General features: G+C 43.0%; 1 protein-coding gene across 1 annotated transcript in view; it reads left to right on the top strand.

Annotated features, from left to right (window-relative positions):
- Positions 1–2,933: 2,933 nt before the first annotated feature.
- Positions 2,934–26,749, top strand: part of NRG1 (neuregulin 1) — a gene marked incomplete at both ends in the record, with an annotated part of 175,778 nt that continues 151,962 nt past the window's right edge. The window contains one exon of the mRNA XM_080362772.1: positions 2,934–3,485. Within this exon, the coding sequence (XP_080218898.1) occupies positions 3,272–3,485 (214 nt within the window). The remainder of the gene's footprint in view (positions 3,486–26,749) is intronic.

Genomic DNA, 26,749 nt, shown 5'->3' on the forward strand with positions numbered 1-26,749 from the left:
GAAGACTGAGAGTATGGTTAAACCATGAACTTTATTAATTCAGGAACCAATTTTGTTAAATGAGTACATTTTCTGAAAATGAAACAAAATGAAACAAGCCAGCAGAAACAAACGAGGTCTTAAAACACTATACTCTCTTGGAAAGGCATTGGAATCTCACAGTGGTTGTAACTAAGCCCCTTTTGTTTGACTAGTGTGTTTGTAAAAATGAACATAGAAGCAAAAGAAAATCAGATTGCTGAAGTTCTATTCAACTATTTGTTACTCTGGAGCACTTTTTATTTATTTTTGTTTACTGATCTGTATTCTTTGTCCTGCATTTTATTTTGCAGAGATGTTTGTGAGAGTGAAAAATTAGACTTAGCAGCATTCTTCATTCACGTGATGTAAATAATTGCACAAAGTGCAGAGGACCAGAGTAGCCAGACTACCGACAGATAGAGGAGCCTGGGCACAGGCAAAGCTTGACAAAGAGAGAGTAAGGAGATGAATTAGTAGAAGTTCCATACACAGTCTTTACCTATGTGTTGGTGACAAGCAGGCAGCTCTCCTCTACCTGTCCTATGATGAACTGATGCAGAAGAAAGTTTGACTTCTGTTCCCCATATAACTGTGGAGTTTTTATGAGGCTGTGCAACATGTCTGAGCTTTGATTCCCATTCCACTGAAGTGATGTAAATGGTTGCATCCCTCTATTTCAAGAAGTCCAAAGTGGTCTTTGGATGTGGGCACTGATAAAGTGCTTTGAGATCAGTAGATTGTACTGTTCTCTAGCAGCTCAAAATAGTGTTGTATCTCGTGCATTTTCTGACTGGTCTCTGATAAACCCACTCTCTACCACACTGATGCAACTGGGGGGGCGTGAAACAGCTGATTTAACATGGTGTTAAATCAGCTGCTACCAACTCAATCTAAGTACCTCACAGCTGATGAGAGCACAGGAGGAGAAACAGTCTCACATGCTATAAATGATACCTGCTTCTTTCTCAGTGGTGTATATAGGATTAAATCACACCCTTCTTCTGCAGATCTATGACACATTATCTAAAATGAATTATAGTCTTCCTTCTGGGAATAATAGGCTTATTTCTGGGGCAGACTTCTGGTATGTTCTCCCAAGAAATTTCCCATTTCTGACAGAGAAAGTGCCAGGGAGTCAGTAATTTGGCACTTCATTTTTAGGCTTTCATTTTGAATGCATCCTTGGGCTCCTGGGGTCTTCCTACAATACCACATCCTCAAAAAGAAAGAGTCTTTGATGGGGGTCTGTCCTGTATCCTGCTCACAGTGCCTTGGAGTTATGGTCTAATACTGATAAACACGATGTGAAGGTAATGTTTACCTTGAGCATTTAGATTTTGCAGAGTACAGAAAACCAGGTCATATCGAGATTATTTAAAAGTACTCTTTGTTACCCAACGCAGTCCCTTACATTTTGCTGGAGGAGGCTCCCTCCTTGCTGAGTAGTGACCCCTTAAGGAAAAACCGTGGTATTGCTGCCAGTAGTATCTTGCCGCCGCCAGCTGTTAATCCGTGAGATGTGCTTTCTCTCCTCGCCCTGCCTGAGGTTTATTCCTTTATTTTCTGTTCACTGGTGCTTTATTGTCAGGCCATTTAGGAAGTCTGTTATTTTGCTTTATTGTTTTGCAGTCGATGTTGTTCACTCCTCTTATTTTACCATAGAGACAGAACTTACACAAGCATTGGGTTTTTTTCTGTTTGTTTCTAAGTCCAAACGTTGAAAACCCAGTATCACTGGGTAACCACTGATTTCTTCAACAGCTTCTTGCTCCAGGACAGTATTTAAAAAAAAAAAAAAAAACCACTGAACCCTAAAACTGAACTCTAAACTTTCAGCCACAGAAGATAAAGAGCTCCATTTATGTTGGTTTGTTTTGTCTTCTGGGGCCTGACTCAGGAAGGTTTTTTTTGAATGCTTTCTATCAAACAGTAGTGACAATTTTATAGTATCTTTAGTGCATGGTGATCTTTGTAAATGTTTTTGCAACCTAAAGAGCATGGAGAATAGTCTCCTCAAGAGAAAGAGGAATCCCTAAGAACTGCAAAGTAGCAATCCTAGTTCTAGGCACTGGTCATCTCTGGTGTTCCATGTTGTGTGACCTTTCCAAGCATACAGGAGGTAAAATCTTCCATTGTTAGATTTTAAGTAGTTTGTGCAGATCTTCTCTGTAACTTCTGAGTATTGACTTTCCTATCTAATGGTGTTTGTGCGTCTCCTACACATAATGGTTATCTGCACCAACAGAGAATATGGCTCAGATTAGCTGAGCAACTCTATGCACAGATTCTTGAAGTTTTCCGGATGACAGTGGAGTTCAGATTGGGGTATTTACACTACTATCAGTTAGTTTAAAGCTGTCTAGGGTGTGGCTGTATCTGGTACTGCTTCATCTACGAACTGCAGCAAGGCTTTACCTGACCAACCCTTGGTTATGAAAACTGGTGGTTCTGGGATCGGCCCCATGGGAGGATACAAAAGTATGAACGGACCCACAATGAGAAAATGGACTGTGTCAACTCGCCGCGGGCAGAATCCCATTGCACAGCACTAGGTGCGTGAATGCCCGCTACCCTTGCAAATTCTCCTTCCCTTGAGCATCCGGCACCGCCGGGGGGGACGGCACCGCCAGTAACCCTGCAGGAAGCAGCAGCTTAAGCAGGTGCGTAAATGGGAACACGTAAGCACCTAGAAGAGTCACCGCGGCCGCCTCTCTCTTTCTCTCACCCCCGACCCGCGCTGGGGCCACCCGCGACGCACGGGAGAGGCCTCTCGCCATTCCCCCGCGGCGTGCCCGCAGGTCGTCAGCGCCGGAGCCACCTCAGTTCGCGGCAAGCCGTGGGCTTTGCCGATCGGCGGGGCGACACCAGGCTACAACACCCTCCCCGTCTTGCTCTGCCTTGCCCCGCCCCGCTTCGCCGGGCCCACGGTGCCTGTACCCTCCCTGGGGCTGGGGCCGGGGCCGGGGCCGGGGACGCCGCACGCTCTGGGGCCGTGCAGGCTCCTCCCGAGAGCAAGCGTGCGGTGCCCGGGGCGGGCATTAGTAAGGCGTGTGCCGAGGGGGTGTGTATGTGGGCTGGAATTTGTTATTATCGTTAGGAAAGAAAGAGGGAAGAAAAAAAAAAAAAAAGGTGGAGGAGGAGGGAGGGGGTGAAGGAAACGAAAAGAAAAAAAAAAAGGCCCGGAGAGGAGTTGCCAAAAACTTCTAAAGAACTCGCTGCTCCAAGTCCCAGGCGGCGGCGGGCAAGAGCGATGCTGGAGCCTCGGGTGATCCGGGAGCCGACAGCGGCAGTGGCGGCCGAGGGGACGGCCGCAGGGATGGTGACGGCGGGGAGCGCGATGCCAGCCGCAGCCGGGATGGCCGAAAAGAAAAAAGACGGCAACGGCAGGAAGGGGAGGAAAGGCAAAGGGCCTGGCAAGAAGCCCGCTCCGCCGGAGGAGGGTGAGGCGCGGCGGTCCTCCACAGGTAAGCCCGTCGGCAGGTGCGAGGGCCGCCCTGCGCGGAGTCACCGCGCTCCTCCCGCACCCGCGGGGCCGCACGCACCGGGCGCATCCTCGCTGTCCGCCCCCGCCGCCGCCCGCCCGGCCCGGCGGGGCTGTGCGCCCCGCGGCGGCCGCCGCTCGGAGCGGCGGAGGCGGCGGCGCTGACGGGAGCCCCGCGGCCGTGCGACCGCGGGCCGGTCTGCCACTCTCCCTCCTACCGGCCCCGAAACCCCGAACGTCTCTCGGCCAGCAGTTGCTTTTTTTTTTGTTCCGCTTCATTTTTTGAGGGCGTGTTACAAAACACGTTTTCTGCTCCTGCTTTTCCCCAGAAATCACTTCGCTGAGTTGGACAGATAGCAAACTTTGGTGTGGGGTATTTTGCCTAAACTTGCAGCTATTTACTCAGGGATGATCAGAGAGCACTTTTCATTTGCTTAGCAGCACATGCTCTTTTTCTTACGCCTCCCTGATATTAAGCACAGAGATTTGTCCTAGTGATACTCTTGTCCTTGGTAGGTGTCCACAGAGGCAGGACTCTGTCAGTCAGCTCAAAGGTAGGGTTGCAGCTGAGCATGCCGCCCCACTCACCATACTTACTTATTTCTATCAGCCAAATGCCTCAGTCAAGATCAAGACTCCTGGTGCTGTACAAATACATATGAGCACACAATACTTTTCCTAGAGAGCTCCTGTTACGTCACCTAGTTAGTCAGAAAGCCTAGCGGTACATACAGATAGATGTTCTTAGCTTTTTGCAACAGCAGTGTGTAACTGGAGTTATTGGTTAGTTTATATATTTATTTGTATTGTTTATTGTTCGTGGGAAATTATTTTAAAAGAAGAATATGAAAGGCAGTCAGCTGCCTAATTTGTGCTTTTTTGTTGTTGTTGTTGGGATTTTTTTCCTTCTAAACAGCCAAATAAGCAGAAAGGCTGAAAGGATAAAACTTTCTAAACATACCTATGATAATTTTACTGAGTGCATCATGGCCAACATGATGCTGCTGAAGACTTTAATCGTCAACCCTCAAGGAGGATTTGTGTGATTCAGCAGCAGCAGGTATCCCTTTGGGCTAATTATCTTTACAAACTAGTACTGCCCAATGTGTCATTTTCTTCTCTATGTGTCTTGGAGATACAGCTCACCCAGCTTCTTCTCAACAGTTTATTTAAATGAGTTTCAGGTACAGCCGGGGACGTTTCCCTTGTTCTGCCAAGCTAGAGAGAAACTCTGATTCTGCCCTTCTTTATCTCACTGAGCTTTTATAGTGCTGCTTGCTGCTACAATATACAAGCATTGTGAGCATATCCTGCTAAAACTAACTGCCTGTTGGAACATTAAAACCTCTGGCAAACTTACCCATGACAGCTGTGCTGTTTGAAGCATTTGGGGATTTTTTGTTTGTTTTTGTGGTTGACATAGAAAACAGAAGGTGGGAGGATTTGTGACAGCAAAGCTCTGTCAAGGAAGCATAAAGGACAAACTCATTTTCTGACTGTATACCTCGGACTCCTGAAGCATTCTGTCCCATTCTTGTAGGATAGCTTCCTTTTTCCTGCTCTGTGGACAGTTTTACATCTCCAGTGGAGCTGGGTTGGTGCACTAGAAGAGCTTGAACAGTCTCAGGAAGCTGGAGCCAGCTCTGCAAAGTGCACAAGAGACTACACATGCCTTGGGATAGGTACTTGTACCAGTGCTGAGGGAGAAGAAAATGAAGCTGTGAACCAGAGGTGGCATTTTTTGAGTAATCTAGGCAGAGATTTTGGGGAAGATAGTCTTCTTTCTGTAGCAGAGGGAGCCAGCATAACAGCCTGGAGGATTCACACAAGCATATATCACCTAAAGTTTAGGTATCCATGTGTATTTAATTCCCACTTGTGGTGCTGTGGTCTGATCATGTCTGCCATGGTGAGAGTTTTATCTGAAAATCTGAAAGGTGGCAAGTGTAGATTGAAATTCACCAAGGCAGAGTTCAGATCATGCCTAACTCATAAGGCTTTGCTAAGACTCCAGAGGGCTCATGTCCCTACTACCTGAAGATGTGTCAGTGTTTGAACCAGAAAAAGTCAATTTTTCTGGCAAGTGCTTACCTCAGTTCTCAAAAGTGCCAGTAAGTTTTTGTCTGTGTGAAAGAGTATCTCCTTCATCCATACCTAACATTACCAGTCAAAAGGCTTCTGTGTGGGCAAGAACCGATCATTCTTCTATCTTATTTAATTAAAATCCTGCTGCTTCCAAATGAGTGTATGTAGCAGAGTAATTCACATATGTAGCTAATCCATGTAGTGTTTGCAGGTATGGTATCTAATAGGAGAATGAAGTACATTATCACTGTACACTTGACTCACAATCAAACAATGTCATATTGTCGATGTTACATTTACAAATTTTATCTAAACTTTTACTAAAGTATATTTTCTGGTTTGGGGGATTCTTAGGGTAAGACCCAATATTTTAGAGGAGCAAGTGCAGAAGCATTTGTTAATGTAAATTGTAGCACGAGAACAGTTTTACATATCATGAAATGGGCTTCTTTTCTGTCTCTTCAAGCATATTAGAGCTTAAATTAATGACTGGGCCATACATGTTGATTAACAGTACTTCCTAGGGATGATATAAAGCCCTTCTGACTTTTGTGGGACCATGATTTCTCCTTTTCACTAGTAGTCATACATTCTTAAATTGAATTATGTCAGGAATTGGGATCTTCTCTGCTGTGTTCTTCTCTGTCAGTAGTTTGCATCTGCTCATAGTCTTCCTTCCACACGAAAGAGAGAGGCTTGTAGCTAGTCATCAGTTTTAAGATCTGCACACTAGTTCTGAAGTCATTTATGGATCTTGAGGTTTTTGTTTAGTGCTAGTTTTTTTTCTGATCATAGCTTCTCTTAGTTTAGTTTGCTTTTGGCTTTCAAAGCCTATCACATATCCCTTCTGTCTTGGGTCTGGAAGCATTGTCTTATTGGTAACTTGTCACCAGGTTGAGAATTTAGAAAAAACGTGTATGAGAATATGTTTCTTTGCTATTTTCTGTCATAGCTTATCTGGGAACTCTGGAACTACGGTTGGTGAAGAAAGTTAGAGAGTTATTGGAAAAACTCTGTGCAGGTTTGGCCTCCTCAGCTGCACAGTGGTAATACTGACAAAACAAAAACAAACAAACCACCAAACCAAACCCCACAAAAATACAACAAAATAAACAAACAAACAAAAAGCCCCACACGGCAAAACAACAATCGAACAAACTTCATGTTTTCCATTGCCCAGGTGAAACCTGGGCTCCATTACAAAAGTTTGGGGAGGTCCACATTGCTATGGTTTCTTTGTTACTAAAATTATGTAACAAACGTATTTTTCTTACAATGAAAATGAATATTTTCTTATGTAAGAAAATATTCCCTCCTCACTTCAATTGGTCTTGAACAAATTGATTCTGTCTGGTTTCTGTCAAGTCCAGAGTATCTTCCTTCAGCAGGGCACTCTGGCCTGTGATAAATACAGGAGGTGGAAAACTGAGGGAAGAATATTACAAATGGACAGAAGCTTACAGCTTTTCTCCCCATGATTTCATTGAACTGCTGTGCCAACTGGGCGTGCAGACAGCCTCAACATACCTGCCAGAACTTCCTAGTTCTGCCCATGCCTAGTTTTGCCCATGCACTGAAAACACTTCCACCCTGGGCAGAGAAACCTAATGCAGGCAAGCTGAGGTTGTGAAAGCAAGGTCTCCAGACTTTTCCTCACAGGCGCACTGCTCCTGACCCAGGGTACTGCTATAGCAGGAGCAGGGAGCCTGGGACTGGGCCCACTGTGTCAGCTCTTGAACCTTCTGCGAGCCCAGTGTTAGTGTTGGACCTTGTAAGGTGGTGCTAGAGAAGTGAAAGGAATGAGCCCAGTAATATCCTTCAGTGAAAGAGTTTTGGTATAAGTGTGTTTTGGTATATAAGGTAGTGCATGAGCATACAGCTGCCCAGCCCCTTTGTCAAGTGTTTCTAGACATCTTGGGGAATGTGTGTTTTCAGGTGTTTTCTGCTTAGTAGAGAAGATGAGGGCTTGAAAAGTAGAGAAGCTGCTGGGCTTGAAATACCTGAGAAGGCATGAAGTATTTCTGAGAAAAACACCTTGATGTGTACAAATACTGACTGCACTACCGGAGAAGTGAACTCTGTGGCTATGGGTTATGTCAGCCATTCTCTAGTTCCACAGCAATGGTAGGAGGAGAAGGCTCTGCAAGAATCTGGTGCAGGAGGACAAAGTTGGTGGGGGAAGAGAGAAGAGCAACAAAGGTGGGTCTCACTCATTATTTCAGAGAGGTGGCCTCAGCAGCATTGTTCTGAATGCATCTGCATTTACAGAGCCCAGAGGAGGGAGGCTCCAGTCATCGACATAGAAAATAAGTACCTCCTCGTGGGGAATTCAATTTAGACTTAGATAAAATGACAAAATAAATAGCACAAAATTCAGATGAGATGAGTGCGACTGATCATCACCTTTGACTGCATTCTGGTAGCAGGCTTGGTTGATGGAGAAAGAAATGGTTTTCATCATTTTAAAGACCAAGTTGCAGGTCAAGGCTTGGTTGGGAGGATTTGAGCTCAGTCTGAGGCTTGCTATGTTTAAATTGATAATATTCATGAAGAGAGGTCAGAAGGCAGGTCAGTATTTTAGCATTAATTGAAGATAAGAGCCTTGGAGATGGAAAGAGAGCTGTGATTTCTGGTAAAACTTCTTCAATTCTAGAGGAAAACCGTTGCTTAGAAGGAGTGAAATTTCTGATGTTTCCAGGCCAAAATATTTATGTACTGTTGTCATGCCTGTACATTTTTCTGAGAGGAAAGCCTCTCCACCTGTGTGCAATACCTGAATGCTCCAAACATTCCGCACAATCTTCAGAGCAATTTTGAGAATGAATCCTTTAAAAAGCATGTGACTGCATTTATGTTTTGTGAATAAATGAGATTAGTCATGATTCAACCTTTTTTGACTTAATACTGCAAGTACTACTTGACTGTAGCCATGGGAATGCAAATAAAATTGTGAGAACATACCAGTACAGTTGACCAGTAAACACTGCATGTGTATTGAAAGATATTCCCCCTGTGAAATAAACCCAGAAACTGTTCTGAACTTTGTGCAAATATTGATAGCTGGAGAAGGCTGAACTAAGTTTTTATCTTGAGTATAGAAATGCCGAGATCTGCTAAGTTATGCAAGGATTTTAAAACATTGATCCCTGGCAAAGCTTGTAAACTGACACTCAAATCTGAGTTTGTCTATTTGCAACTGTGAGCTCTTGGATTTCTGGAAAGGTACTAACTAGAAGAGAGAAGAAAAAAACAGTGGAGTGATTTTTCAGAAGACTTCAGCACTTACTGTAAGGGGCAGCTCACTTTTCATTTCATCTGCTGAATCAAAGTCACTGGGTTTTCAAGAAAACTTTTTGGGCGCTCGGTTCATGAATGCGTAGCCACAAAAATCACAGAGGAGCTACTGAGCATCTTTGACAACAGATTAGGCACCTAAGTGACATTTTTTTATTTTGAAAGTAAGGCAAGATAAGTGCTGGACTATGGAAAACTTTCTTCCAAGCATCTTCCCTTCTCCCACTTCCCCCTTTTAATCTATCTGTAAGCATCTAGTTGTCCTTTGAGGCAGTTACTTATAACCAAGAGCAAAACAATGAATAACAATCATGTTGCAGGTTGTCAGAAGCTCTGGAAATGCTATGAATTCTTACCAAATCAGTGTTTTGTTAACATTCCAAAAGTAACAAGAGTGAATGTGCCTTTAACAGTACTGATAGTTTATCATGTTCCGTTATGATACAAGAAAATAAACTGAGTGTCAATATTTTGTGTGAGTCATTCTAGCTGTACAAAGAACTGCTTGAATATGCTTGAGGTGCTTCAGTTAACCCTCAGTTGCTCCCTCAAATACCCAGAGTCCTGACGTCGGCGGGGGAAGGGGAGAGGTCTTGTTCCAACCCGAGAAAAGTTACTGTGAAAGGCTTCCATTTGAAGAGTTACAGTGTCAGTGTCAGGGCGAGGGGTGGTGAGCAGCAGAGACACAGCTAAGAAGAAACATGTCAGGACTGTAATGCGTGCATGTGATACTCACGGAGGCGTCTGTGAAAGTCCTGCTTTAAAAATAATGAAAATAATAACAAAAGAAGACAATTTCCTTGGTAATCTAAGGGGAAAGGAGGAAAGGCCGGGGCGGGGGGGGGACAGGCGTGCCGCTGGCGCTGCCGGCGGCGGCCGCGAGAGGGTGCGGCGGGAGCGCGCAGCTGCCCGCGGCCTCGCCGCAGGTACGGGAGACGGAGCTCCGAGCCTCGCATATTTCCCTCCTTGGGCCCTGGCGAGGGCGGGGGGATGGCAGTTGCCGGTTGACCCAGAGCTGCAGAGCTTTGGGCTGAGCCGTGTGGGACACTTATGAGAATGTTTTTTAGCCCTTTGGCTCTGTGGGTACTGCAGCAGTAACACGGCATGATGCAAGGGGGGCAACTTGGAAAGCAGTTTCCTGAAAATGAAGGCGGGAGGCAGGGGGCAGCTGTTGTGCTGAAGGTCAGTGGGTGTACAGGGAAACTAACAGAGAAGCTGTGAGGGAGACTTAGGTCTTGATAAACGTTGTGCTCTGCTCTCCTGTAACAGGAGTATGAAATTGTCCAGTGTGAGGCCATAGGGATGTTCATGAGCATGTTTTTCTCCTCTTTTCCTTCCTTGTTTCCTTTCTTGCTTCCCCCACCTGCTCTGTCATTCTCTTTCTTCTCCACTTCCTTCCTCCTTCCTTTCCTTTCTTCACCTCCCTCGCTTCCCCTTTTCCATCCATCCGTCCTGCTGTCCTTCTTTTATGCCTTCCTCTGTCCTTTTTTCCCTCCATCCTTCTCTTCCTCCCTTTCTTCTTTTCTCCATCCTTGCATCTTTCTCTCCCTGTCTCCCTTCTTCATTTTACTCCTTTTACTCCTTTTTTTCTTTTCCTCTTTTGCAGCTGTCTATCCTTCCCCTTGTCCTTCTCATCCTTTTTTTCCTCCATCTTTCTCTTCCTCCCTTTCTTCTTTTCTCCATCCTTGCATCTTTCTCTCCCTGTCTCCCTTCTTCATTTTACTCCTTTTACTCCTTTTTTTCTTTTCCTCTTTTGCAGCTGTCTATCCTTCCCCTTGTCCTTCTCATCTGTTCTATTTCTGTTAATGGAGAAAAAGCAATAAAAGGAAAGAAAAGCAAGTTATTTCGTACAGGACAGATAGGGATCTTTCACATAAGCCCCTGTCTGGAGTAACTGCTAGTGTTCTATCTGTGCACAGAATACTACTTGGCTCTGGTGTCATTTTTGTTTTTGTTTGGTTTGGTTTGGGTTTTTTTGTTTGTTTTGGTTTGGTTTTGTGGGGTCTTTTTGTTTGGTTTGGTTTGGTTTGGTTTTTTTGGTTTTGTTTTGGTTTGTTTTTTTTTTTTTTGCGTTTCTGGTTGTGTAATTTTCTGTGGGAGCATTAGATTTGGAGAGAAACCAACCATGTTATGTAGTTTGTTCACTGTAGGTCATTTATCCCCTGCCAGCTCTGACAAGGAGTCCACGGGCTTCACAGGTCAGGGAGGAAGAGACATATGTTAATCCATTTACGACAGTTCACTTGGAAGCCTTTCCTCATTCCCTATGTGCATCTCTTTCTCGGATTTTATAAGTTGATGGTCCTTCTACCTCTGTAAACCAGGGGAATCCAGGTCAGGCAGTCCGGGCGTGGCGTTCAGACTTGGACTCAGGCTGAGCCTTGCTCTATGCCTTTCTCCTGCATTAACAGCTTTCATTTCACCCCCGAGTCAACCATATGCCATGTCCTATGGCTAATGGTTAATCCCTTTGAAGACAGTTACAGGAGCATGAATGCACACATGAGATGACTTAACAGAGTCCCTTGTAACATTCAGTTGCAGAGGTCATTGATAGAGGTTGTTTGCACTGCCATTACTGCCAGAAAAGTTAAATTTTAAATCCAATATTGGGAAGCTCTGTGTTTGCGTGTTTGTGAATGTGATATTTTAGCAGGGTTGTTGGCTTCTATAGTGACAGAATTTTCAGTTTTCCTTTGGGGAAGTCCATGAGACTTCAGACAAAAAAGGGGCTGTTCTTTCAATGATACATTGCACCTGTATATGAAACAGCTCTGAAAACTTCTCTGAGTTATTGTGTTATATTTGGAACGAGTGCCAGTAAATGAAATGGGGCCTGTAATTCTGTGAATACATTTTTGCATGTAGCCTTGAATTGTGCCAAACCAACCAGTTTTGTTTGTATCATCATAGTCCTTTGATGTCTAGCTGAAATCTGTATCATTCAAATTGCCCACTGTGAAATAAACTTATCCTGAGAGCCATCTCATAATGCCTAGGATCCTATAGTCTAGGCATGTCCAAGGTCACACCAGATCAGCATCTGATCCCAGCACAGAAACCAGGTCTCCAGGCTAACCTCTTTATTCAAACCACCCTTTTTCCTGGTATATGGCCATTCTAGAGGTATCAAAACGATATAGGTAACACAAGCCTGTCCCTTGCCCTGTTTTTTGTTGTGCAAAAAGATTCCTTTCCCTCTGTGAAAATGGGTTTCCTGGAGGGCACTGTGCATTGTTGCTGTCTATTGCAGAGGGGACAGAAAGATGGAAGGTCTTTTTAGGTAGCATGCACATTACTGTCCCACTGGTCCTTTTCAGCCAGCTCTGTTGCAGGAACCATTTTTGCAGGCAGGATATGGGGATTAAGTGCATCAGGCAAGATGTCAACTGTGCCTCTGTGCCAGACCTGCATGTTCAGGGAGTGTCACTGGCAAGATGTGAGAGACTCTCAGAGAGAACGTGGTATTCGAAAAAATTCTCCAGCAGGCTGATTCCAATGGCAGTATGTCCCACTGCAAGAAGAGAAGCTTCCCATGCAGACCTTTCCCTCTTCAGTGGCAAGAATGTGACCTGTAAAAACTGGTGTCCCAGGGTATCCAATGCCTCCTTCTTGTTTCTGCCGTCTGCTGTACTTCTGCAGTGGACCATACCAGCTTTACAGCAGTGTCCTGATTATCTCAAGAGAAGTTACTTTTAGAGAAGTTAGCTAATCTTTTTAAAAGTGAACCTGAAAACATGAAAGCTGCTAGCTGGACCTGTTCTTGGAAAGGGTGGACTACAAATGCAGAGCTGTAAAGCACATTGTAAAGAGTGTATTCTCTGTGGGAGCTCTGGAGGATGAACGGAGTGGCTGGTGCACTGGTCTGGTTAGTTAAAAGGCACTGATCTTAAAAGTGAAGGTAATTATGCAGAGGAAGGACTTGCCTGGGTGTGTGAAGGATTTCAGCCACTCTCAGTATCAGAGCCAATGATTTGTGTCTTTTTTGAAAGATATGTTATATTTCAACCAAAAGCTATGGGATGAATGCAGAGGGCTTTTCTGTGTGTCAGGTTTCTCTTGTGACCTGAGCAAGTTATTGCCAGACTTAACATTGTAGATTCCAGCAGTCCTAGCCTCATCTTTTTTTCCAGTTGATACGTTTTTGTTTAAATGTGATTTTTTCCTAAGCACGTTGTGCATGGAATATGAGAAGGTGCTGCAAAGATGCAAAAGGCTAAGTACAAATGCCGGATGACAAAGTGAACTGTAGGGAGAAGGAACTGATTGTCAGCGAAAGTGATACTGAGCTTGAGCGCAGGTTTTCGTGGCTGTGTGAAGTGCCAACAAAGTCAGAAATTGGAAAAGTATTTCAGAGCAATAATCCAGGGAGAAGGAGATTTTAAAATAAGGTCGGAGAGGAGGATTTAAAATAGACAACTATCTTTTTAACTCAGGCCCACTCCTATATTATTTGGCATTGCTAAGCCTTGATTATTTCTCCTATCCATGAGTGGGGGGTATCTCACCCTATTTTGCCCCTACTTTTATAGTGAGGACCACCTGAGTGAAAAGCTTCTTTGTAGGGTTAGGACCCATCTTATCACAGAATGGCCAGCACTCATCCTTGCTACAGGTTGTCTCTTGAAGTTCATGTCAGTTCCACAAATGCCAGAATCCACTGGTCTCAGCTGCTGGTGTCCTTGCTCCCAATCCCAAAAATGTGGTCTGCCCTCATCCTTTCACCTGCTCACACGTGACTGGTAGAAGCTGTTGGCAATAACCAGGCTGCTCCCACTTTCCAGGCAGGGTGCATAAGGGGAACAAGTTCTTTGGCTCCAGTGTGAGCTGTACATAACAGCAGGATGAAGGCAGAGCTTGTTGTTAAGGGGATGTAATCTTCACTGCTGTTAGCAAGACAAAAGCAAGGGAGGAAATATAGTTTCTAAAAGAAATAATCCCTGTTGAGAGAGCAGTAGCTTCATCTAAGCATTTTATTTTAAAGGTATGGAAATAATTGCACAGGTGCTGCCAATGATGTTGCTTCCTCTTGAGGAGAGGTGCTGAAGAGAGATACCTAGGGCACCGAAAATAGCTGAGGATGGTTCAGTCCCAGGGTGTATTTTTAAATGCTTCTCATGGTTCACTTTAGACTTTCATCGCTTTCACTTAAGTTGACTTTGTATGTAGGTGCCATCAAAGCTAAAGTAAGCTGCCATGTCTAGATAGCTCTTCTAATGTCCAGGGTCTGTAGTTTGAGTCTTCAGTGGCTGTTTCCCTTTTGTGTCCCAAAAGGCCAGACTCTGCTTTTGTGATGAGCTGTGCTGAGTCCTGGCTGCCGCAGTGAACTTGCCCAGAGGTGGCAAGCAATGGCAATGGCAAGAGAGGAACAGCATGTCAATGAGATGAAATTGCAGGAGAACATGTGAAAAGCCTTCCTTTTGTGAGCTTTTCAAATACTTGCATAAACAAAAAGTGTTTGGGAGCCTTGTCTTCTGTCATACAGTGTATGGCCTCTGCATCCTTATCTGAGATGCTTAGACGTGGGGATGCCAAACCATGCATTTTCACCAGACTCCCTCCTGCACAAAAGACTACTCAGTGCTTTGGCAAGAAGGCTGCTCATGCTCTGCAATTGACATCATGAAATGAGGTAACCCTTGCTTGCCCTAATCTATACCTTGACTTAATTTGAAGTCCCACTTTTCTTCCTACAGTGTCAGGCATTTTAGACACTTTGTGCTGTCCAGGGTCAGCAGAAGAACCTTTAGGAAGCCCATTGTCAATGTTTCCATCTATTTCTGAGCTGCAAAAAACAAAGCCTACTTTAGAGGGCCCCTATACTGTGTGCGTAAGCGTCAAAGAATGGACTGTGATGCTAACTTGCTTCAGTGTAGGCAGTTTTCCCTAAATGTGTCCCAGGAACCTGCGGGCACAGGACAGGGAAGAATAAATGTTTCTCCTTGTTATTTTGAGCCAAATCCCTGGAGGAAGAAATGCTTTCATCACAGACTTGGGGAAAAAAAAAAAAAAAAGCCGTGTCACTATGTCTGTGTATCTCCCTGTCCTGTGCACAGTTAGGCCCTGAAAGGAACCTGATCTTCAACCTTACTTACGAGCAAGCTGGCCTGGCAGGAATGTGTGAAACTCCTTGAATATCACTGGGACTATTTACAGACTTAAACTTGAGCACTTGCCTGAGCACTCTGGTAAATGGAACTAGCTGGGACTGTGCAAGGTGAAGATATCATGCCTACTGTTAGGTTCCTTCTTCTTTCAGACTACTATGTACCCATATATTTTAAATTGTGAGCAGGCTATCTTCAGTCCCTTTATCGAGTCCCAAAACTGACAATGCACTTAATGACACTGTAAGTTATTTAAACTGAGAATAACAAATGAACTTCTGTCCTGCAAAAACAGTATTGAGAAAATTTAAATGATGCACTGTATCATGACTGCTGGCCTAGAGATGTCTAGAGAGAGAAAGATAATTAAATTAAATATCTTACGTTTGCTGCTGAATTTAATGGTTAACTCAGCTGACCTATGAAATCAGGTGATTGTACATCTGCAAGTGTTTTGGCATCTTTTTCATCTTATCCTCTTTACATCAGCAAAGTGATAGGTGATAGCTGTTCCTCATTCTACCCTCATCTGCTTAGCTTATGCAAAGAGAATGCAAACTTTTTTTTTTTTTTTTTTCTCCCTAGAGTAATGCTAGAGCAATATTAGTGCAAACATATGTGCAGATTTGTGCACATGTATACACCATGGTCCATCACAACTGCAGCAAGGGAGGAGTTAATTTTTAAGTGTTTGAGACCTCCTAGAATTATATTACATCAGATAATTTCTCCACCAGGGAAGTGTCAAGAAAAGAAAAGGCTTCTTTTCTAAGCCATTTTTAACTCGTGGTTCCATAAAAATGCTGGAACTCCTGGAGAGACCCCCCTGAGGGAGTGGTCTGATGAAATGTGCCAACAGCTGGATGGCACAGATTTGGAAAACACTGCTGTCTTTAAAGTAAAGAATGGCAATCCCCTGTGAGAAAGCAGTGCATTTTCCCAAATAACCCTTTAAATTCTATATATAAATGTTTTAGAGAGGAACAAATGCATATTCTTTTGATAATTTTGGGAAGCAAGCTCTTCATGGAAAAGCAGAAATCTCACCACCACGTCTCACAGCAGGGAAGTGTTGAAATGTCCAGAACAGTGAGTTGCCTTTGATTTTTTAAAGCTGCAATTGGCTAACAACTCCCTTGACAAATTAAAGAAGCTTCAGGATCGCCTTGTTTCATGGCATGTCATGAAGTTTCTTGCTATCACTTTCATAGCGAAACACAGTCAATTTCAGATCAATCTCAATTGCTGAGGCACAAATAAGAGCTAAAAATTGCTTTGAAGTTGAGAGATAATCAACAGCTTAGGGTATTTAGAACTGGAGTTTGTTTGTGAGGCTCTTTCCATTCACAAAACCATGGTGACTGCTAGCTCTATAACCAGGGAGCAGATAAGATAAAAAACATAAGACAGCATTACCTTTGCTGTGTTTCCATATCCTTCTCTTGACCATCAGCAGGGTACATGTGGATTCACTAACACCACCTGAGAGTTGTGGTTTCTGCTGCATTGCAAAGTCCCACCTCACTGGAGCTAGGTTCCTCCATGAAACCAGCCAAGGGTCCCCACCACTTCCAAGCCCCACTAGAAGCGTGAGAGACAGCTTGTGCATCCGCTTCTCACTACAAAGGCTCCTGAGCATCTCATCTGACCCAGTAGTATCTCCTTCCTCTGCAGCTCTCTGACCTGGAAGACTTTGCCACGGCCAAAGGCATCACAGGCAATGATTTATTCTTGCTTTTTTTCTTGTCTCTTTTACGTGACACCCACCATGAGCCGTGACTGGAGATGGGATACTAAGCTAGACCAACTTTTAATCTGACAGGGGTGGTTATTTTTACGGGTGCTGAAACATGGTTGAGGATGGAGTGAAGAATGGGCTTGTGGGCCTGTTTGGTAAGCAAAAAAGTTACATGTGGAGAACTTTTCAAGCAGGAGTGGAGGATATTCACTTGACCAGTAATGAATGTATCAGTATCTCAGGGAGCCCTTCCTTTAAGCAGCTACCCATTTCTTATGTTCTCAGTGCTCTGCTGCTGTCCTGGTGCCTGCTACATCTCTTTCCCCAGCACCACCATCCACATTTCTGACAAATAATTGTGCCTGGAGCACGCTGTATATAACATTTCTAGGGAGGAATGTGGGGGTGTAAAAAACACATGAGGCCATAAAGTTTTTGTGGAGTTGCAATTTGATCCAAAAAGTGAATTACCAGGTGCTTCTTCAGAGAGGGATTGGGGGGTTATATTAAAATACTTCATTTAGTAAGTCCTTTTACTCCAGAAAATAATCAATTCCATTTATTTGCTAAGTGTGCATTTGTTTTACCATAGCATAATTCAAGGATGATGTTTAAATTGATCAGTAGATTGAACTTAACAAATTAAAAAATAAATTAAAAAAAAGGCAGTGCTGCATGTTATTTTTCCTAACACAGAGGATTTTACCAGGCTACTAAGTAATAAACCTCTAAAAAGGCGATACATTTCAGATGTTTATTTTCAGAAATTTCCCTTTACTTTGCAGGGAAGTAAGAGGGTAGTACGGGTACTGCCCCAGTACTGTAATCAGCACTTGAGCCCTGTCTTCCAGGGTCAGAGTGGATGTAGCATCAATCAATAGGCTTTAATCAAGGAGTGCTGGCAGAGGAGCTTAGCACTCTGCAAAGGGATATGCTGCTGCTGGCATGGTTGTTACCTCTTGAGGAGGCTTCCTGTAAGACAGGGTTCACAGGAAAGGCATTACACTCCTCCCAGCTGTAAACAGAAGTGCAGCTGGTTGTGACTTGTCTGGGAGGCTGCTGGGTCTGCTCCTGGTTCTCAGGTGGACAGAGCTGGTGAAGGCACAGGTTGTATTTTCTTCCTGATGTGTTTCTAAACAGCAGTGTTTAGCACTGGTCTCTTTCTTAACCACTTGTTAGGCATTCAGTGGGAAGGATCAGTGAAGGCAGTAACAGCACTGCTTATGCATGCTTGGAAGGCAAGAGCCTGTGGTCAGCAGCCTGTTTTTGCAGGGACACCTGGATAGCTTATTCAAATGAGCTTTCAAAGTACATATATTAAGCCATAGTGGATGACCACTTGGATTTTTTTTAACCTAGCTCGAAAACAGGCAGAAATAAAATCACTTTGTTTCTGAAGGTGTGTCCCCATCGTAGTGTAACAGAAGTACTTTAGATTCAGACTTCGAGTTAGTTCAGATAAAATTTTGCAGTCTGTCATTGTGCCAACATCCCTAAAATGCCTCCCTCTCGCTGCTTAGCCTGGACTAAGTCTCTAGCCCCAGCTGAGTCTCCAGGGGAAACAATGCTCTCACATCCCACAATGCTGCTGTGGTGTTGCACATGAGGTGCAGGGAGAAGGCAGGGAGAAGTGCAGCCTGGGACCATGTTCAAAAGGAGGGGAAAAGTGATGGGAAAGGTGAAGCAGGGATAAAACTGTGTTTTGTGGGGCTGGACATCAAGCAGTGGGAATGAGTGAGTGAAGAGAGTGCGTGAAGAGAGGCTCTTGGTGGAGAGCAAGAAAAGGAGGGCAGGGGGCTGGAGCAAAGAGCTCAGGAAGCTAAATGTGACTGGGAGATACGGGTGCAGGAGGAGTGGGGGAGAGGGACAGGGTCACTTTTGTCTCTGTAGGAGACTGGAGATTGGGAAAGGTGGGAAACTGAGATGTGACAAACCTGCAATGAGGTTGGGATGAGCAGGACAGAGAAGGAAAGTGTCCTTGTTGGGGGAGACAAAAGGCTGCCAATGCAAAGGGTGTTGTGCAGCCCTACATTGTGCTGGCAAAATTACTTTTCTGGCCATTCTCACCATCTTTTCTGCACAGCCAAGCTGTTTCCATGCAGTGACCATGGCAACCTAAGTTTTTGACTGGCTGCTCTAGGATGGTAGCCATAATGATAGCGGTAATGAGTATTGACGGAGGGGAGGGGAAGGCAAGCAGCTGTGGAGCAGGGGAAGTTGCCTGAGTACAGTAATCGTGTTTGGCAGGTCAAGGGTGAACCGTGGCCTGTGGGAGTTGTACAATGCCCAAGGCTAGCAAAGTGGTGTTATAATAAACCCCAGATGTTTCCGCTATTTACAATGTATACGTTATGTTTAAACCTGAAAATGCATCCTAGGATCTGGTGGGTAGGGAAACAGTTATTAGCTGCTTGGAAATGACTTGCTGGTAATGTATCTGTTCCCCCTTGATATTAGCTGTTGCCTGTTTAAAAAATAAATCTTCTAAGCAGAGACTCTCAAGAGCAGCATCTTTGCCAAACCACTGATTCCATTTGGCTTCATGAGAAACAGCACTGCCCCCCACAAAAGCTTTTTGGGAGAGTGCAGCCTGGGCACTGCAGCCCCTGGGTGCGTTGGTGTGGGAGAAGCACTGCTGTCAGGCACAGGTGCACATAAGGCACCGTTTAATTTCCCCAAACTAATTGTTTTAGAGCTGGGAATCAGAACCCTTGCGGTATGTTATGGGCCAAAGCAGAACCACAGCAACTTTGAACAGGCATTCAAGAGGAGGAGGATCTAGTTGATTAGGCTTTTGTGTCAAGACAATGGGTTGTCTGCAAGAGTAAATTAGTCAGCTAAACTGTGAATTTAAAGCCCAATGGTTACTCTGCACAAACCCTCCAGGTGATGAGTCCTAAAGGTGGTCCAGACAAGGCGCCCAAAATATTAACTTTTAAAATGAATTAGTTTAACTGTGGGAAGCCTTGTTCAGAGTCGAACCATTACAAGTAAATTGGAGTTGAATCTGCTTTGGTAGTGAATTAAAACAAAGCCACCCGGATTTGGAAGGGATATGTCTGTTTTGGTGGGGTTTTTTACTAACACAGTAGAAATGCATACCTTCAGTGAATTCTGATTAACCCTTCTCACGTGTCCCTGCCTGCCCAGGTCCCCTGTGCCTGCACTGTGCCACACTCACCCATTGTGTGGGCGCTTGGGGTACAAAGGGACTTGTCTAGACCCCTCGCCATGGGGTCACACAGACAGTAGCCCTTTCTGTCAGAAGTAGAAGAGGAGTCCTCTAAGCTAGGCAGCATGAAAATGTTTTTGAAGGTGAAGTAACAGTTTGCAAGGGAAATGGCCAAAAATGGAGTCCTCATCTGGATATACCAGTTTAATTTACTTCTGCTGAGAAACCTTGTGCCCATGATCCCTGGGGTAGGTGGGAGAGTGGAGTAGTCACATTACACAGCACTCAGGATGCTTTTGCGTCTCCATAGGAGGGAATCTTGGGGGCCAGGGAGCAAACTATGCTGACTTTGAAAGTTCCTGTTGCATTTTTCTTCCTTGTTCTCTGTTTCTAGCCCAAACACTCCATGTGCAGTCCTAAGTCTACTGTGTCTTCTGTTAAGGCTAATGTCTTCTTTTTCCTGAGCTTCATTGTCCTCCCACATCCCACGCGCCCACCTTAGAGTGATTTTCTTGAATTTTAGCCCCAACGGACAGCTCTGTACCTGGACATCCAGTTTTAAAGTATTTAACAACACACCTCATAAGAAGGCATGCAGTACAAGTATTCTGCTAGGCAGAATGCCTGCATGATGTCAATGACTGTACCTTTTTTATTTGCTTGGACTCATCATGGGTGGAGGACCATTCATCTTTGTGGTTTCTAACATGATACTCTGGTTCAACATGCAGTAAGCCCCTCCAGTCAATATGGATTTAATGCCTGGGGTGACGGAGTGTAGAATAACCAAAGCTCTGTAAATTCACATCCCATCCCATGAACTAGCTTCCTCACATGGAAAGCCCAAAGTGTAGAAAAGTCACTTGTCTGAGATCTTTTTTGAAGACTAGTCTTGTCTGCTTTGCTGATTGAGAAAGGTTGGGTTTTTTTTAATGTTTTTTTAATCTATTACAATGTGATGACCAATTTATTTATTTATTTATTTATTTTCCCAAAGTGCAGTTGCAAAGAGTTAAAAGAACAAAAAACTACATTTTTCTCTCCCAATCTATGTCTAGAAGTGGGGCTCCTCTCCTTTCTAAGGACATGATGACCATACTCAAATGTGACTCATAAAGTCACTTGTAGTACTTCGTTGTTTAGTGAGCCTGTTGATTGTGAATTTGAAACTTGTTTTAATAAAATTTCTGCTTCTCTCTTCTCCCACATATCTAGCAGATTCAGCTAATGCAAGTCCTGTCAAAATTATCTTTTTCTGTATTTTAATCTCTCTCTGCAGAATAATCAGTCAGATAACAGCTACATCAGGTAATATATTCTTTTCCAGTATTAAAAATGTCTAAGAATTTATAGGGTGGTTATATGTATGTTCAGTTATACAATTGTCTAAATAGGTGGAGGGCAGAGAGAGCATATCCTGAGAGCTTAGAAACCTGAGTTATTAAATTGATAATAACAAATAAGAGTAGCAGTTAGTAACCAGTGCAAATCTTTCTCTATTTTTTTTTCTTTTTGAGAAAGAATGCAGTATAGAAAGGAAAAAGATGATTTAAACCTGCTGTTTAGGCCAGTTCTTCCTCTGATTATTTAATTTGTGTTTCAGACGGGGGAAGCAAGTTGTGGGGACTAATAGCTGTCAAACCTCTCACTGCTATCAAAACAATTCCATCTCATGAGCACTGAGAAATACTGAGAAACAAAAAACTTCACATTTTTTTTTCTCTACTCAGAAATATTTGGATGAACAGACCATGAGGAAGAGGGCACCTGGCCCTGGAGTTTTTTGGATTTCTTGGTATGGAATCTGGACTTCCACGATTAGACACTGTGTTTAATGTGTGTTCAGTCAACCCTGGATAGGTCTGTGAAGGCTGCAGATGGAGATGCCTCGCAGTGCCAGCAGAGATGGTCACTTTGTTGTTCTTTTGCTGGATTTTGACCCTCCTCAATGCACTCCCTATTCATGTCAAAGCCATTAATGAGAATGGCCTTTGGTGCCTTTCACACCTCCCTGAACACACTGTATGTGCTTTCTTCGTCTCCCTTCATCACAAATAGCTAGATTGTTCTGGGGGCTCCAGGAAAATGCTAATTTAATACTGTTTTTTCTTTAATCCTTGATCTATTCATGTACTAGTGGAAATTTATGAAGCTCATGAGATAAAACACTGCAAAAAAAAGATCACACTTGGAAATAATGACTTTCAAAGTCCAAAGTATGTCTTAAATTCTTTACAGAAGCAGTGCTTAAAAGGCAAAAACACAGTAGACATTCAGTATAATGATGCTGTTGGGTTTTATTATGACTTTTTTCAGCCCTGTTGGGTTTTATGACATCTCTCAGTAGACAGAGATTCAGAATGAGGTCATACTGTGAAAACAGTCCACTTATAATCTATAAAGAACTCTTCTGGCTTGATTGTCTCCATTTGTTTTATCAATAATGGTGTTCTACTTGGTTGCTTCCTACATAAATTTCCCTTTGCAGCCAGAAGGGGGACTCAGGATATTAAATTTCAGCAGATGTAGTGAAATAATCCCATATATTCTTTCTTCTGATCATCCTTTTCTTATACTGTTGTGGTTTTTTCTTGGCTTTCATTTGCACAGCTTTCATTATTTTCTGCTTACCAATGTAGGACAGATTTTGCAGAAGGAAGTACTGAAATGCTAGGACACGTGGCTGGAATCAGGTTCTAGTCCACCAGGAAGAGGCTTTGGTATATCTTTTCTTTGTCTATTTATCACGGAGTTTTTCAGCCCCTGTATTACTGGGTCTCCCCACAGTTATATTTTCTCCCCAGTGTATAGGTAGAATCCTAGACTGTAATTAATAGGGCAATATTTTGGCAGCTGTGATACTCAAACACAGGGGAGTGTTGTGAGACCCAAGAGGGGTTCCTTGGTCTGCTGGATGGACTTCAGACCATTGCCCAACATGTGCTGAAAGAGAATAAATGAACGTTCCTAAGCAGAGATATGGCAAATATTTCTTCATGCATGATGGTAGCAGTAGTGAAATAATCTGTGAGACAAAATCCAGAGGTAAAAAAAAAAAAGGTAGAAAAGCCAGATGGTGTAGATACATCTAGGTAAACAGGAGACTCATCTTTCTGTCTGTTACCAGGAAATAAATCCTGCCTGCCACTGGGCTTCTTGTGAGACAGTTCTGTTCTCTGTACTCATGCCACCCACTGTGCACAGCTGAGTCTTAAAGCATCCTGATACACCTGCCAGTTCTGCTGCTGGGATTGCACAACAGTTTCTATTGTAAACCCCTGTTTTCCCAAACTTCTTAGGATCAGGCTTTTATGTTTGATTTATTCATATAATATGAGGGTTTTTTCTCATGCCTTCCAGAAAATCTGGACAAAAGAGATGACTGGCAGTCCCCTAGGGTTCAGCACAATTGGAGAGAAAGTTATGTGTTCTGCCTGTTACATGATATTTTCAATGAAAATCCAAATTGGAACTTGACACCATCTTTCTAGGATAATGTGGTTTTGTTTGTTTCATGAAAGACTGTGTTTTGGTTGGTTGGTTGGTTTTGGTTGGTTTGTGGTTTTTTTGGTGGTTGTTTGTTTGTTTATTTGTTGTTGCTTTTTTGTTTTTGTTGTTGTTTTTTAAGACTGCTAAAAGAAAGAAAAAAGTGACAACACATAAGAATTTGAGCACTATGCAGATGCGTTCTGAAGGGAGATTTGGCTCTGGTTTGCTACTTCAATCTTATCACTTGGGGAAACATCCCTCTTGTGTCTGTCAAGGAGCAGCAGCCTCCTCTAGCAGGTTTGTAGTTGTTCACTTCAGATAGCTGCAGAGAGATACAGTAGCCACTCAAGATGGGGCTGGAGCCTTTATTTTCATTTTGGCTCTGCAAGAAATAGAAGAGCAATCTGCTGGGTTGACACAGCATGACACCAACAGCGGTGTGTGGGAATCTTATTGTTTTTCCTCACCTGGGCTTTTTTCTCAGGAGTTGTCTCAGGGTGCTCCAGCGTGAGATTTTCACTGTTGGCACAGTAAGGAGTGTGTAGATGGCTGCTTTCCTTGCAGCCTAGCTGTCCAAACCTGAACAGAGCTGGTTTGAGGTCTAGTGGGACTCTGAGGCTGAAACAGCTTTGCTGCAGATTGACTTGCAGTTCTTCTACTAATGCCCTTCAGTAATTATCAGCAGCAGAAAAGTACATTTTATGTTGGATGCTATGTGTGTACAGTCCAGGTGATTTCATGACTGAAGTTGGTGTCCTGGCTAGGAATTAAAAGGAAAGGAAGAATTTCTGTTGCAGAAGTAAAAACAAACTAAAACTTTTACTAGAAACTATGTGGAACAGATAGATCACAGGAGATGATATGCAAAAATCTCCAGCTCAGTAGTAGCAAAATGAAATTGTTGCCCACAAGGCTCTTATATTTGAGAATGGAAAAAAAAAAAAAAAAGGGACTAGGAAAGGGACGGGAAACTGGTCTTATTAGTCCTTTTGTGCAGAGGTTTATAATCACATAGATGTTTTTCTACCCTAAATGATGAATGCATTTTAAGATGTGTAAGTGTTAACACACAAAGTCACTGTCATCAAAGTCAAGTTTCTTAAATCAATTCAACCGACGCAGAGAGAGCATTGCCTCTAGAAAGACCAGTTAGGACTAATTTAGTAAAGAAGTTTATTGCTTCAACTTAATTTGTTAAGGAATTTATTTTATATGTGAGTTTAATAACAAATCAGCTTTAATTCATTTTAAGTGTGTTCGCACTGAGGCATTGCATTTGTTTAAATATAATCAATTTATGCTTTACTTAAAAATCTGCAAATTTGGATATAGGCAAAGTCTGCAGTTTATTTTTTTCCCCTTAGAAAGAATGTAGCACATTTCTCTGTCTTCTAGGGTGAAAGTTTAGCTGTATCGAATGAAGGATAAAGCATTTTATTTTCACAGGGCCTGAATTTTACCTTAGTACTCTGCTGGGCCTTCTGTTCTTATTATGTAGCAAATAAAGACCTGGATAATTGCACACTTGGTATAATCAATTTTCAGGCTGTGATTTTATCTAAAACTGTGACACAGGAAAACCGTTTGTAAGTTTAAAAGAAGAAGTGGGGGAAGGGAGGTTTACTTATTTTACCATGTCTTTATTCTTTTTAGTGGCATCCTGTTCAGAATTTGTGTGGAGTTTATTCTTCAATTTCTTTTTAGCTGAACTTCTCAAAATAGTGTCTGTTCCGGTAATAGAGAGTATAGATTGAGGCATATGATTTGGTAAATTATGCAGATTGCTTACTACACTTTATACATTTGAGTGGCTCTAGAAGATCTGCCTATGGCTTATATACAAAGACTATAATCTTCCTACAACAAAAGCCGTAATTCCTCCCCGACAATAGATGTTGCTGGCCACAATGGCAAGGGTCAGCTATGTGGGATGTTAAATAATTACTAACTGGTTAATGCATGTTATAGTCTTTTTCACATAGTCATAGATTTTAAGGCCATTGAGGGATTTTGACAAAAGGTTACATAAACACATGGAAGGATGGACTTCATCATCATAGACTAGAAGCTTCAGGTTGCACTTGATGGCCAGGAGATCTGTTTCGCTTTGAGATCTATTTCACAGTTTCCTGTATTTGTGTGATGATTCCATTCCTGTGTAGTCCACTGCTTAGCATTCACAGTTTCCTGGTATGCAATCATACCACTTACAGTTGATCTGGAATATTTTTTTCAAAGCCTTGTAATTTTTCCTACATAATTTTTGAACTTTTGCCTACAGTCCAAAAACCATTTCAGTGTTGCATAAAGTGTTCCAGTCCCTCCTTCAGTGATTGCTGGACCATGGTATGTCTCTGCACGCTTTGCTAGTCATATGGTTATGGATTTTTTGGAGGTTGACCTTTAAAAGGATGTCTAATCTTGTATAATAATTTAACCAAGGAAGATGCTTCTAACTAGGTCTTCTTGTGAGGTGCCTGGTTGCAGTTATTTGGTACTATTTATTCTTAAGAATTTTGTTTAATTTTTCATTTGTCTGAAGACAGCCTGTGCACATTTTCAAACAGATGTGACATAAACATTTCTTTTTCACTGCAATTTCCTTTTTCTGTTTTGCATTGCTGCAGAGGGGTTCAGTATATGTTGGAAGTAAATTATACTGAAGGGTATACGATGAGATCCTCTCTGTGTACTGTGTAAGCCTATAATGTTAAGTACCATATTTAGATTTTTGCTGAGCTGGGTTTGAGCTGACAATTTGTGTGCAATGCTCAGGTGTATCCAGATCCTCAGTTCCTGAAATGAGTCAAGTGTCTTTTGGTCTCATCGGCTAAACTGTTTGCATATCTTCCGGTGGAAAAAAAAAAAAAAAAAAAAAAAAAAAAAAAAAAAAAAAAATTGCTAACAAACTTTTCCAAGACACAAGCACCTCAGTCAGCTGATGGAGCCAGGACTACTTCTGCTGTGTCCCTGGGGAAAAGCACATTCTTTTGCTGTTGGAGTGGCACCCTTTTGATACCATCAGACGATGTTGATTTTCCCCTTAGCATGTAGGTATGAAAGCATTCTTCTTCTGAATTGACTTAGGAGTGGAGGCACAGAAAGCTTCACCAGCAGTAGCTCGAATTATTTCTACCTGGTAGAGATTTTGGTAGGCAGAGACAGGAGGATTGCTCTTCTGGGTGTTGTGCAGCTGGGATGTGGCTGGCACATGAGAGACAACTCTGATTAAGTCTGAGTGGGGACAGATCCCACTTTGGGGTCACAGTGGAAAGGCTTGCCTTTGCCTTCCACAGATTTCCTCCAGGCAGTCTTGGAGCAAACAGATGTTTTTGTAGGCCTGTGTCCTTCCACAGCCTGTG

Source organism: Nesoenas mayeri (assembly GCF_963082525.1).
Source record: "Nesoenas mayeri genome assembly, chromosome: Z".
NCBI classification, from domain to species: Eukaryota; Metazoa; Chordata; class Aves; order Columbiformes; family Columbidae; genus Nesoenas; species Nesoenas mayeri.